General features: G+C 35.2%; 1 protein-coding gene across 9 annotated transcripts in view; it reads left to right on the top strand.

Annotated features, from left to right (window-relative positions):
* LOC149804532 (calpain-9-like) overlaps positions 1 to 12,814 on the top strand; it is a 170,947-nt gene that overhangs the window by 49,815 nt on the left and 108,318 nt on the right. For all 9 annotated transcript variants that reach the window (XM_089941279.1, XM_089941238.1, XM_089941272.1 and 6 more), the window contains 3 exons: positions 970 to 1,039; positions 8,296 to 8,548; positions 11,309 to 11,477. In XM_089941279.1, the coding sequence (XP_089797405.1) occupies positions 970 to 1,039; positions 8,296 to 8,548; positions 11,309 to 11,477 (492 nt within the window). The remainder of the gene's footprint in view (positions 1 to 969; positions 1,040 to 8,295; positions 8,549 to 11,308; positions 11,478 to 12,814) is intronic.

Here is a 12,814-nt window from a genome sequence, read left to right as displayed (position 1 = left end):
AAAGGAGTCACTTTTCCCTACATTTCATGTCTTGCTTGACCCCTGACTAATCTTATATTTTTATCATATATTTCTGTGTATTTTATTATAAACAATTTATTAGAGAACTAAATATGTCCTTAAACACTAAATGTCACATATGCATGGGTACTATAGTGTGTATCAGTTATGTCAAACATTGTTCATTGATGTGAATATAGAGAAATGAATTGTGTTTGGTTGTGTTCCAAGGTTTGAATATGTTATCAGACTGAAAATTGGATTCCCCCAAAAATGGAAAATGAGAGAGACAGGGACAGGGATAGAGACAGAGGCAGAGACATATCGACCGATTGCTTGAAGCACCTGCTATTCACGCAACACATGGTTAAGTTGCAAAATAACCAAGACTGAATTATATCTAGGTTAACTAGTTGACAGTATCTTGCAAAAAAATAATTTGAAAATGCATTCAATGTGAGTGCAGATGAAAATCTTTTCTCTAGTATGTGTTACAAAAAGTATTATTAAAGCAAGTTGTTGTTGTGTTTACTGCAGACATCAATGCCATTTGTATGGGTGATCAGATTGGACAGCAATTCATATAGGTAACATTTACACCTGCCTGAGTGATCAGATTGGAAAGTATTTTTTAAAATATGTTACATGTGTTTTGACAGTTCATCATCAAAGACTGTATGGCACACCCAGCTGAGAGGTACGCCATTTGGGTAAGAACTGTGTTTTGTGTGTTTTTTTTTTTTCATGATCAACAAATCTTAATTAAATCTTGCCTGAAAACCCGGGAGACTTTTAACTACCTATTTTAAGCATTACAGTTGCCCTTCTGACAAATTTTGTTTGATATTTGTCAAGTTTTCAGGAAGTCGTATGATCACAAGATCAAAATTTGGACATGCTTAATAGAATGGATATGCCAATATGTACAAGAAAATTAAATTTATAAATTTCACTTTGTTTTTGTTACAGGAAATCTGTAAGAATCCTTTGTTTGTGTCCTCGGGTGCCTCTAGGTTTGATGTACAGCAAGGAGAGCTGGGTAAGATAACACTATACAGAGGATAAGAATTGAATAAATTGTTTATTTTACTCCTGGTTTGCAACTAATTGCATTTTGTTTGAGTGCGGTGGGGTATTGCGTGAGTTTTGATCAAGTACAGTAAAACCTGTCTTGAGAGACCTCTGCTATGGGAGACCACCTGTTGTGAGAGACCAGGATCTCCATGCATGGATTTATTGATTATATAGTGTTATGAGAGACCACCTGTCTTGAGAGACCAATACTTTTGGGTGGAAGAGGTGGTCTTTCAAGACAGGTTCTACTGTACCATCATTTCAGATGTGCACAAAAAACGTTGTAACTTGAACTAATAGCATAGCAGGCCTATTAATTACAGTGCAACATCATACAACATGGACAGTGTTTATGGCAGATGGATTATGTTTATAACTTTTGACTGAATGCTTAAAACTACATTGTTTTGTATAATGTTAATGCATTTTTAGTTGTTTTTTGTGTCTGTAAAGCAGTGCTGTCCAACCTGCAACCTGCAGGCCTCATGCTGCCTTCGGGCAAATTTTATGTGACCCAACAGAGCTCAAGCATCTACATAGTTGTTGCTTTTCAGTGGCCCATGGTGTCAAAAAGGTTGGACAGCACTGCTGTAAAGTGTGCATATACATGGCTTATCTAGTAGAGCTCTTACCATAGGCTTGTACCACTCTGATGAAACATAGGTTTATCCAGAGCTCTTACCTTAGTCCTGCACTACTCTAATGAAACATAGGTTTATCCAGAGCTCTTACACAAGTCCTGCACCACTCTGATGAAACATGGGTTTATCTAGAGCTCTTACCTTGGGCTTGCACCACCTTGATGAAATATGAGTTTATTTAGAGCTCTTACATAGGTCGGCACCACTCTCATGAAACATGGGTTTATCTGGAGCTCTTACCATAGGCCTGCACTACTCTCATGAAACATGGGTTTATCTGAAGCTCCTACTATAGGCCTGCACCACTCTCATGAAACATGGGTTTATCTGAAGCTCCTACTATAGGCCTGCACCACTCTCATGAAACATGGGTTTATCTGAAGCTCCTTCCATAGGCCTGCACCACTTTAATGACTCGTACAAAATTATTTTAATTTACAAAACATGGCATTATCTGGAAAGATAGCGACCTGCTTCTGAGTACATGTAACAGATGCCAGTGTGGTTCTGTTTGTGCCTGGGCAGACATTTACCTTACATTGCTCATTCAGATATTGCAGGTAAAAGACATTGTAATGTTCTCATGTGTATACAATAGTACTAATTTAGTACATGCTTAAATCAGTTCACTAGTGTAAGGGTTGAATTCTTGTTTACTTACTGTTCTCAGCAACAATGTTGTCAAAAACATGGTTTCACCAATGTTTAAAAACAGTGGATTATCAAATGTGTGTTGACCTAATAAGGGTTCCAGTTTAAATATGGATCATATTATTGTATGTTATGATGTCCATCCATCCCTCTGTTAGTCCATTATTCTTTCTGTTTCCAATTATATTTCTGTGCAAAAACGAGTTGTTCATTGCCTACAGTTTCAAAGCTTTTTTGGTTGTTTGTACTTTGGATAAGTTAGAATCCTGTTGATATCAGGCTTTTTTGATGGCTTGTACTTTGGATAAGTTAGAATCCTGTTGATATCAGGCTTTTTTGATGCTTGTACTTTGGATAAGTTAGAATCCTGTTGATATCAGGCTTTTTTGATGCTTGTACTTTGGATAAGTTAGAATCTTGTTGATATCAGGCTTAGAATCCTGTTGATATCAGGCTTTTTTGATGCTTGTACTTTGGATAAGTTAGAATCTTGTTGATATCAGTCTTAGAATCCTGTTGATATCAGGCTTTTTTGATGCTTGTACTTTGGATAAGTTAGAATCCTGTTGATATCAGGCTTTTTTGATGGCTTGTACTTTGGATAAGTTAGAATCCTGTTGATTTCAGGCTTTTTTGATGCTTGTACTTTGGATAAGTTAGAATATTGTTGATATCAGGCTTAGAACCCTGTTGATATCAGGCTTTTTTGATGGCTTGCACTTTGAATAAGTTAGAATCCTGTTGATATCAGGCTCAAAATTTTTAAGGTCAAGGCCACTGTGACTAAAAAAAAAAGTAAATGTCTCTGTACAGTAACTGAATTCTCCACCCTACAGCTACTAAATTCTGTGGCTAGCTTGCACTAGGAGTAAGGAAGAACCATGTAAGATTTGACAAAGTAATTGTGACTGTAAGAAATAAAATGGTTTCCACATACTAACTTGTTGTCTGCCTTCTCAATTACCAAACTTTGTGGATAGCTTGCCCTTACCTTAAGGAAGAACCTTTTCACTTTTGAGGTCAAAAGCTAAGGACACTGTAATTAAAAGAAAGAAAAAAAGCAGTTTCTAACATTGATGCTAGTTTTGGATCAATACTTGCACCAAACTTAGCGGATTCCTTATACTTGGGGTAGGGGGTCCCAAGTGGCCGAGTGGTCTGAAGTGCTCACTGTTACAGATCACTGCCATCTCACCTGTGTCTTCTTGGGTTCCAGTCTCGGATTTGGCCAATGTGGGTATGTGAGAAAGCTTGCCAGTAGCTTCTCGTGGATCTCAGATCTAAGGCAAACCAGTTCGAACTGCAAACAGACAGATGAACCTTTGCAAAAAGTAGGATAAGATAGGCATTTGGAATAAAGAATGGTCTCAGTAACAAAATAATGGGTCTGTTTAGCAAAAAAAAAAAAAGAACTTTTACCCTTCTGCTCATGTGCAAGCCAAATAGCCAATGAAAAATGATGTTTCTAACACAGCTAGGCAGTATGTTATTGAAAGATCACCTGGGATTTGCTGTTTTCAGATGTATTCAGAAATAGCTTTCAAAATGTGTTTCCTATTCAAATTTCATGCGAAAATGACAAAAACCTCCAGGGGTTAATATGTTAATCATTTTACTATTGCCTCGTTTTATATAACCTAATTACAATTAGTAATGAAGTTACTATTGCCTAATTGATATAACATAATTGCATTTCTTAATGAATTTACTGTTGCCTCAGTTTATACAAGCTGATTGCTTTTCTTAATGAATACACTGTTGCATTGATTTATTTAACTTAATTCCATTTCTTAATGTTTGGAAACACTTTGGCAAGTGCTAAGTTATCACAAAATGAGCCAAAAAAGGTTAAGAATGTATGTATACTGTGACACTTGTATGTAAAGGAAACTTGTTGTACCAGTACAGTACTTCCTTGCTGTAAGGCACTGCAGTTCAAGGCAGTTCCTATTTTACAGTGGATATGTTCATAAATCCAATTTCATGGTAATATTAGTATTTTTTTAAAGTTCTTATAAACTTTGTTATTGTGAGGGAGTTCTGTATTTTCCTTTATTGAGCAGGGTATTGTTATCCATGCAGTATCACAATATGTATCGCAGAATTTGTCTTTGATCTGATACATATCATAGCTGTCTTTGATCTGTGTTGAAGTTATCTTTGATACGTATTGCAGTTGTCTTTGATCTGAGATGTGTCACAGTTGTCTTTGCTATGTATCACAGTTGTTTTGATCTGATATGGAATGCAGTTGTCTTTTGATCTGATATGTTTCAGTGTTGTCTTTTATTTGATGTTTCACAGTTGTCTTTGATCTGATTTATCACAGTCCTTGTTCTGATGTTTCACAGTTGTCTTTGATCAGATATGTATCACAGTTGTCTTAGATTTGATGTTTCATAGTTGCCTTTGATCTGATATGTATCGGTTGTCTTTGATCTGATATTTCACATTTGTCTTTGATCTGATCTGTTCCACATTTGTCTTTGATCTGATATGTTTCACAGTTGTCTTTGATCTGATGTTTCAGTTGTCTTTGATCTGATTTATCACAGTCTTTGTTCTGATGTTCCACAGTTACCTTTGATCTGATATTTCAGAGTTGTCTTTGATCTGATCTGTATCACAGTTGTCTGATATGTATCATTGCTTCCTTTGATCTGATATATGTATCACAATGTCATTTACATGAATAACTGTAAAACATTCAAGTGAATTGATGTAATGTATATACATAAATAACTGTAAAACAGTGAAGTGAAAACAGTTGAGTGAATCAATGTAATATCACGTACATTAATAAGTATAAAACAGTCTAGTGAATCGATATAATATTGTGTACATAAATAATTGTAAAACGGTCAAGTGAGTTGATATAATATCACATACATGAATGGTTATAAAACTGTCTAGTGAATCGATATAATATCTTGTACATGAATAACTGTAAAGCAGTCAAGTGAGTTGATGTAATGTCTCATACATGAATAACTATAAAACAGTATAGTGAATCAATATAATATCTTGTACATAAATAACTGTAAAGCAGTCAAGTGAGTTGATGTAATGCATATACATAAATAACTGTAAAACAGTGAAGTGAATCAGTGAAATGGTCAAATCAGTTGAGTGAATCAATGTAATATCATGTACATTAATAAGTATAAAACAGGCTGGTGAATCGATATAATATTGTGTACATAAATAATTGTAAAACAGTCAAGTGAGTTGATGTAATATCACATACATGACTGGTTATAAAACTGTCTAGTGAATTGATATAATATCTTGTACATGAATAACTGTAAAACAGTCAAGTGAATTGGAGTGAAACAGTCAAGTAAATTGATACAATATTGCATACATAAATAAAACAGTCCACTGATATCAGGTGAATTGATGTAATGTCACATTGCATGAATAATGTAAAGTAGTCAAGTGAATTGATGTTTACAGTATTATTGCATAAGGGTTTTGTAGGATAGTTTGAATATATGGAATGAGAAAAACCCATTTTTTTCTTTTCCTTCTGTTTTTCAAATGTTCACTGAACATTGTTTTGACACTGAAATAATTTATAAAGCTTTTGATTTGCACTAGTATGGGGGAGTGTAATTATTAATAAGTCTATTAGGTAAGCATATAAACATAAACCGTGGTGGAAAAGTAATATTTATCGAAATGACAACAAATACACATAAGGTATTATTTAAATGTACATATGGAATTATTTAAATGTACATATGGTATTGATTGAATGTACATAGGAATTATTTAAATGTACATGTGGTGTATTTTAAATGTATATAGGAATTACTGAAATGTACTTTCAGACTTCTAGATCATTAATAACTGATACAAGGTGATAGACTAAAACTTTGTAATTTAAAAAAGGGAGCATGTTGCTTTGGTTGATGTAGTAATTACAAGGAGAACATGTATGGTTTTAGTGGCCTTGTTTACTTCTACTAAATGGATAGAAGGATGACAAGTAAATGTTAATTTTTGAACAGTTTATATCATTTAGTTTCATTCCATCTGCTATTCTTCTGTATTGATGGTTTGTGTCTGTATAATGATATCCTATTGCAATTAGAAAATATTGTGATTTATTGTTGCATCAATCAATTTAAACTATCTCAGGTTCTTTAACTAAAGAGGTCTTTATTATCTAGGTGGAATATGCAGGTTATTTGAGCTAAAGAGTTTGTAAATGTTGTCCTCTTTGTGCAGGTGTTCTTCTGGAGGTGTCGGCTAAATTAAAGTTTTTCTGTATTTAACATTATAAAAGTGTCAGCTAAGTCCAGTTTTACATTGCTTAAGATTATAGAGGTCTCAGCTGAGTCCAGTTTTACTCTATCTAGCATTATAGAGGTATCAGCTAAGTTTGAGTTTTACTGAGTTTTACATCATAGATGTGTCCGTTAAGTCTGGTTTTTCTGTGTTTGGCATTATAATGGTGCCTACTGAGTCCAGTTTACTGTTTTTATGTTATAGAGATCTCAGCTAAGTCCAGTTTACTGTTTTGTTTTATGTTATAGAGATCTCAGATAAGTTCAGTTTTACAGTGTTTGACAGTATAGAGGTGTCATTTAAGTCTGGTTGCATTGTATTGGACATCAAGAGGTGTCAGCTAGGTCCAGTTTTGTTGTGCTAAACATTATAGTGGTAGAGCATCCACCTTGGATCTGGGAGTTCACGGGTATGAACCCCGCTGAGTTATATCAAAGACTTATAAAACTGGTACTAATAGCTGCTTCGCTTGGCTCTCAGCATTGAGAGGTTAGTGTTAGGACTGGTCGACCTGGTGTCAGGATATTGTGTCTGGCTGGGTCCTTTTTTTCCACACATCAGCGTCATGATGGCCCAGTGCTAGACATCACTATAAACTGCCACACTGCTGGCATCATAGCAATATGAGTAAATTGTTAAAGCTACATTAAAAGTCTAAATCACACACACACATGCACACATTATAGATATGTCAGCAGAGTCCAGTTTTACTGTGTTTTTAATATTTAGATATGTGTCAGCGAAGTCTGGTTTTATTGTGTTCAGAATTATCACATGTCAGCTAACTGGTTTACTATGGTATTATAGAGGTTTCAGCTTAGTCCAGTTTTATTGTGTTTAACATTATAGAGATGTCGACTAAGTCTGCTTTATTGTGATAAGGTGTCAGCTGAGTCCAGGTTTACTTGTTCAGAAATAAAGAGGTGTCAGACAAGCCCAGTTTTAATGTGCTGAACATTGTAGAGGTGAACGCAGAGTCCTGCTTTATTGTGTTTAACATTACTGTGTTGTCAGATAAGTCTCTTTTTACAGTATTTAACATTATAGAGGTCAGCTGAATTTCACTTCACTGTGTTCAACAGGGCTCCAAGTAGGTCATTGGTCGCCAAATGGATACCAACTTAAAAATAAGGTCACCGTTTGCAAACATTTGGTTGCCAATTATGAAAAAACTGGTTGACAATAACAAACACAAAAAATGAGACTTTATAAGTATTTTAATGATGTATCTTTAAAACTACCTTCACTGCTTCAAAATCATCCAATATATTTAAGTGTCAGGTGAAATGTCTCTCAAAATTTCATCATTGATTCTTATATAGTTTGCATGAGAAGTGTCCTCCCTTGTAGTCTTTTTATAGTACATGATAGGTAAATTGTAGTTAATGATACATTCACCAGTGATTGATATCAGTGAGCTTGAGTCTTGTTTTTTTTTTTTTTTTTTTTTTAAGTCAACCTGTGATTGTCCTGCAAAATTTACTAGCCAATTAGAACTTTTCATCGAAATTTCAAGTAATTACTTGCAGATTGGAACCTTGTTCAACCTTACATAAGTGTAAGATGAGTTAGGTTTTACTGTTTAATACTATAGAGATGTCCAGTTTTACAATTAAAAATATCTTGTCCACTGCAGGTGATTGTTGGTTGTTGGCTGCTGTTGCCTCACTAACCATCAATCAGAAGCTGTTACAGCGAGTCGTGCCCCATGATCAGGACTTCACAACAGACTACTGTGGCCTCTACCATTTCTTCTTCTGGCACCAGGGAAAATGGACAGAAGTTGTGGTGGATGATCGCCTACCTACTTATGCTGGTCAGCTTGTGTTCATGCACTCTGCTGAGAAAAATGAGTTTTGGAGTGCTCTTATGGAGAAAGCATATGCGAAGTAAGATTATGAATTTCACGTTAATGTCCTTGTGTGTGTGCACACAGACAAACAGACACACACACCCACACACACACACACACACACAACATTTCCTCTGATCCTTCCAGCCCCATTTTTGGACCTTTATGTTAAGGTGTTGGGTCAGAGTCATTTTCCTATAGAAAAGTTGGAATTAGCCAATTCTGTGATGTGTTGGCATAAGGTAGCAGCTACTACCTGTCCTAGCAAACCTAAACGACCTTACATTGAGCCATACTTGCATGATTTGTTTATTTTCTCAGAAATTACAAGGATTACATTCATTATGTCATTAATTTGCTGACAGATTTTCAACTGCCTGATTATTAATTTACAGTGATACACCACTCCCTTGATAACTCGCGCTCTGATAACTCGCGAACCCACTTATAATGCAGTGTCAGGCATGGATCCCATTTTTAAAACCCAAAAAAACCCCAAAAATGTATCCTTATTTCTTGAACTTGAAGAAAATCGCGATCAAAATTGGTAACGGAAACTTTGATCTATCGCTCATTTTATTGTTGAAAACGGTAGATACGACCTAGGAATTTTAATCAACACTATAAAATATCAAATTTAAAAATAGCTCATACAATTTTTTACATTTTCTTTCCAAATGACAGTCCTAGTGCACAGCAATTAACATTATGTAAGGAAATTTCGATCAATGAAAATGTCACTTACGCCAAGTGGAGGCAGTACTTTAATTAAAAAAAATGCAAATAATTTTTTTATCAATTGAAATTTGTGTTCTAGTTCTATCTTTTAGTTCCTTTTAAGTGTACTCGTCATAAATGCAATGTGTCCTCTTGTAATTAAACGTAAAATGCGCCAATCTACCGTAACAGCTATGTCCGCGAGCGTTCCTCTGAGAACCTAATTAAGTGCCGACCGTGTTTTGATAACTGACTTGCGGAAGTATTTGTTGTATTGTTGCACTGAATTAAAAGCTGGCCTCCTTTGTATTATCACGTTAATTATTCTTTTGAATTAAAAAAAGGAGGTGGAATAAAAGAAATGTTAAAAGGTACAAAAATTGGACTAATTTAAAATCTAGCGATCTCGGTCGTATGTCGGGTGAACTGACTTCATTTAATCAATCGAACACTGGAAAAATTGTTATTGTGTATGTAACAGAAACTACCTTAAATTAACCGACTCTTTCATAACTGTGATCAAAGATGATAAGGCAGCAAAGCGAAAAGAATACTTCGTAAAATAAAGAGCTTGATTTCACAGAAACGGACCATTGTCGGCAAGCGGGTTTCAGAGAATTCTTGAACTGGCATTTAGAGATTACCTCAGGGATGATAAGAAATTTCATTATTACTTCCAATGAAATGACGACACTAACATTGTACTAACTGAACAATAACAAATTGAGTTTTGATGTAGATGTGTCACGAAATAAATGTCGCATGTTTTTTGAAAAAAAAGGAATCTTGTCTGGTGGTGTATCAACAGTTAGTCTAGTTCCCAAATTGTGGACATCCGATTTGGCAAGATACTATTAAACACCACTGCAGGAACCAGACTCATCAAGAAAACAAAAAGCAGTGGCGTAATACACAGATTTTTCACGTAGGTGTGATGGTTGTTCAAACCATTTGGAATGATCTTTCATATGTTGGATATTTTGAGAAAAAAAATGTTATTTAAACGGAATAACGAACAACTTCATTAGAAAAAGCACATTATTAAAAATTACTATCGATGTGATTGTAAAATGAGGATTCAGTCATTAAACAGCCCAGTTCCCTAACGCCGCTCCCCCCTTACGGTTTTCTTGATGTCAAAGCAATTTTTTTCAATTTTTGGAGGTCCCTCGGTAACTCACACCTCGCTTATAGCGCAGTCTGGTCTATGTTTGTGGACCCCGTTGTACATGAGTTATCGAGGGAGAGGTGTATGTCTGTCTTCTATATGTAAGTTAGTAAAAGATGCAGATGATTCCTAATTTATAACTTCATCAACTGTGTTACAGACTAATCAGTTGTAAGTTTTAAAAGATGTAGATGATTCCTAATTTATAACTTCATCAACTGTGTAACAGACTAATTGGTTGTAAGTTTTTAAAAGATGTAGATGATTCCTAATTTATAACTTCATCAACTGTGTTACAGGCTGATCGGTTGTAAGTTAGTAAAAGATGCATATGATTCCTAATTTATAACTTCATCAACTGTGTTACAGACTAATCGGTTGTAAATTAGCAAAAGATGCAGATGATTCCTAATTTATAACTTCATCAACTGTGTTGCAGAGTGTGTGTGTGTGATTTTGATTTTTAACGTAGCTTTAACAATTTTTCAGTCATGTCGCTATGATGTCTGCAGTGTGGCAGTTTATAGTGATGTCTAGCACTGGGGCATCATGCTACAGACATGTAGCATGATGTGCCACCCAGTCACATTATCCTGACACCAGGCCAACCAGTCCTAACACTAACCTCTTAATGCTGAACGCCAAGCAAGGCAGCTGTTAGTGCCATTTTTGTAAGTCTCTGGTATGACTCTGCCGGGGATCGAACCCACGACCTCCCGCATCTGAGGCAGACTTTCTAACCACTAGGCCACCGGAGCGGTCTGTATTACAGACTAATCGGTTGTAAGTTTTTAAAAGATGTAGATGATTCCTAATTTATAACTTCATCAACTGTGTTACAGACTAATCGGTTGTAAGTTTTTAAAAGATGTGGATGATTCATAATTTATAACTTCATCAACTGTGTTACAGACTGGTCGGATCCTATGAATCCCTGAAAGGTGGCAGCACTAGTGAGGCCATGGAGGACTTCACGGGCGGTGTGACTGAAATGTTTGACCTGAAGAAGGCCCCAGCAAACCTTTCAGAGATCATGCTGAAGGCCCACGAGAGAGGATCTCTGATGGGTTGTTCGATCGATGTAAGATATTCTCAGATAAAATGGTTTCTTTGTTATCTGAAAACTGGTCACAGTTAGAATAAACCAAATGTTATCCCATCATAACCTCATGAATTTGTTTTCTATTATCAGAACTTCTAGATACGACATCTTGAGTTGAAATCAGAATTATTTATTTTACTTCCATTCATGCAGCCATGGCTTAAGTACCTCATCATGAATGTGATTTGATTTATAATCACAATTTAACCCATCTATCTGTAGATCACATTTGTATGACATTTTAATTGCAGTGGTTTAAACCCATCAGTCTGTAGATCATATTTGTATGACATTTCAATTGCAGTGGTTTAAACCCATCTATCTGTAGATCACATTTGTATGACATTTTAATTGCAGTGGTTTAAACCCATCTATCTGTAGATCACATTTGTATGACATTTCAATTGCAGTGGTTTAAACCCATCTATCTGTAGATCACATTTGTATGACATTTTAATTACAATGGTTTAAACCCATCTGTCTGTAGATCACATTCATATATTTCAATTGCAGTAGTTTAAACCCATCTATCTGTAGATCACGTTCGTATGATATTTCAATTGCAGTGGTTTAAACCCATCTATCTGTAGATCAGATTTGTATGACATTTTAATTGCAGTGGTGTAAACCCATCTATCTGAAGACCACTGTGTATACCATTTTAATTGTAGTGGTGTAAACCCATCTATCTAAAGACCACTGTGTATAACATTTTAATTGCGGTGGTTTAAACCCATCTATCTGAAGACCACTGTGTATAACATTTTAATTGCTGTTATTTAAATTGCATTAATGAAATGTGACCAAACTTTTATGTTATTTATCCACAGTATTTCCATTTGTCATATTCTGCTGAATAATATTTAATTATCCCTGGGATTAGTGAGGATTAGGTAAGAAGTAAGAGATTCTCTCCTTGATGGGTGTTTATTTACAAATCACTTTGTGTAATTCTTTAAGACAGGGACTTACAACTTGTGGAAGTAAATGGCTCTGTGTGCGTGTGTGTGTGTGTGTGTCTTTAGATGTGTGCATTAGAAATGGATGACTTGGTGTGTGTATGTGTGCACATACATGCCAACCATTATGCTTTTGGCATAATCATTACACTATTTTTCACTAAATTATGCCTTATGCTTGCTTATGTATGGACTACACTTTTACGTTATATCTGCCAAAAAAGTTTTAGTAAATTGGTTTTTTCATTTTAAAATATTTTTATTAACATTCCATTAATCTCACAGATACTATTCTTGTAAATGAGGTCTCTACATAACTATGCCATAAGAGTACACTGGTCCATAGACTTGCATTTA

The sequence above is a fragment of the Sinohyriopsis cumingii genome, chromosome 2 (genome assembly GCF_028554795.1).
Source record: "Sinohyriopsis cumingii isolate HCF-2022 chromosome 2, ASM2855479v2, whole genome shotgun sequence".
In the NCBI taxonomy this organism is placed as follows: domain Eukaryota; kingdom Metazoa; phylum Mollusca; class Bivalvia; order Unionida; family Unionidae; genus Sinohyriopsis; species Sinohyriopsis cumingii.
Note: the sequence above shows the minus strand (reverse complement) of the source record. Positions and strands in the feature narration are given on the sequence as shown.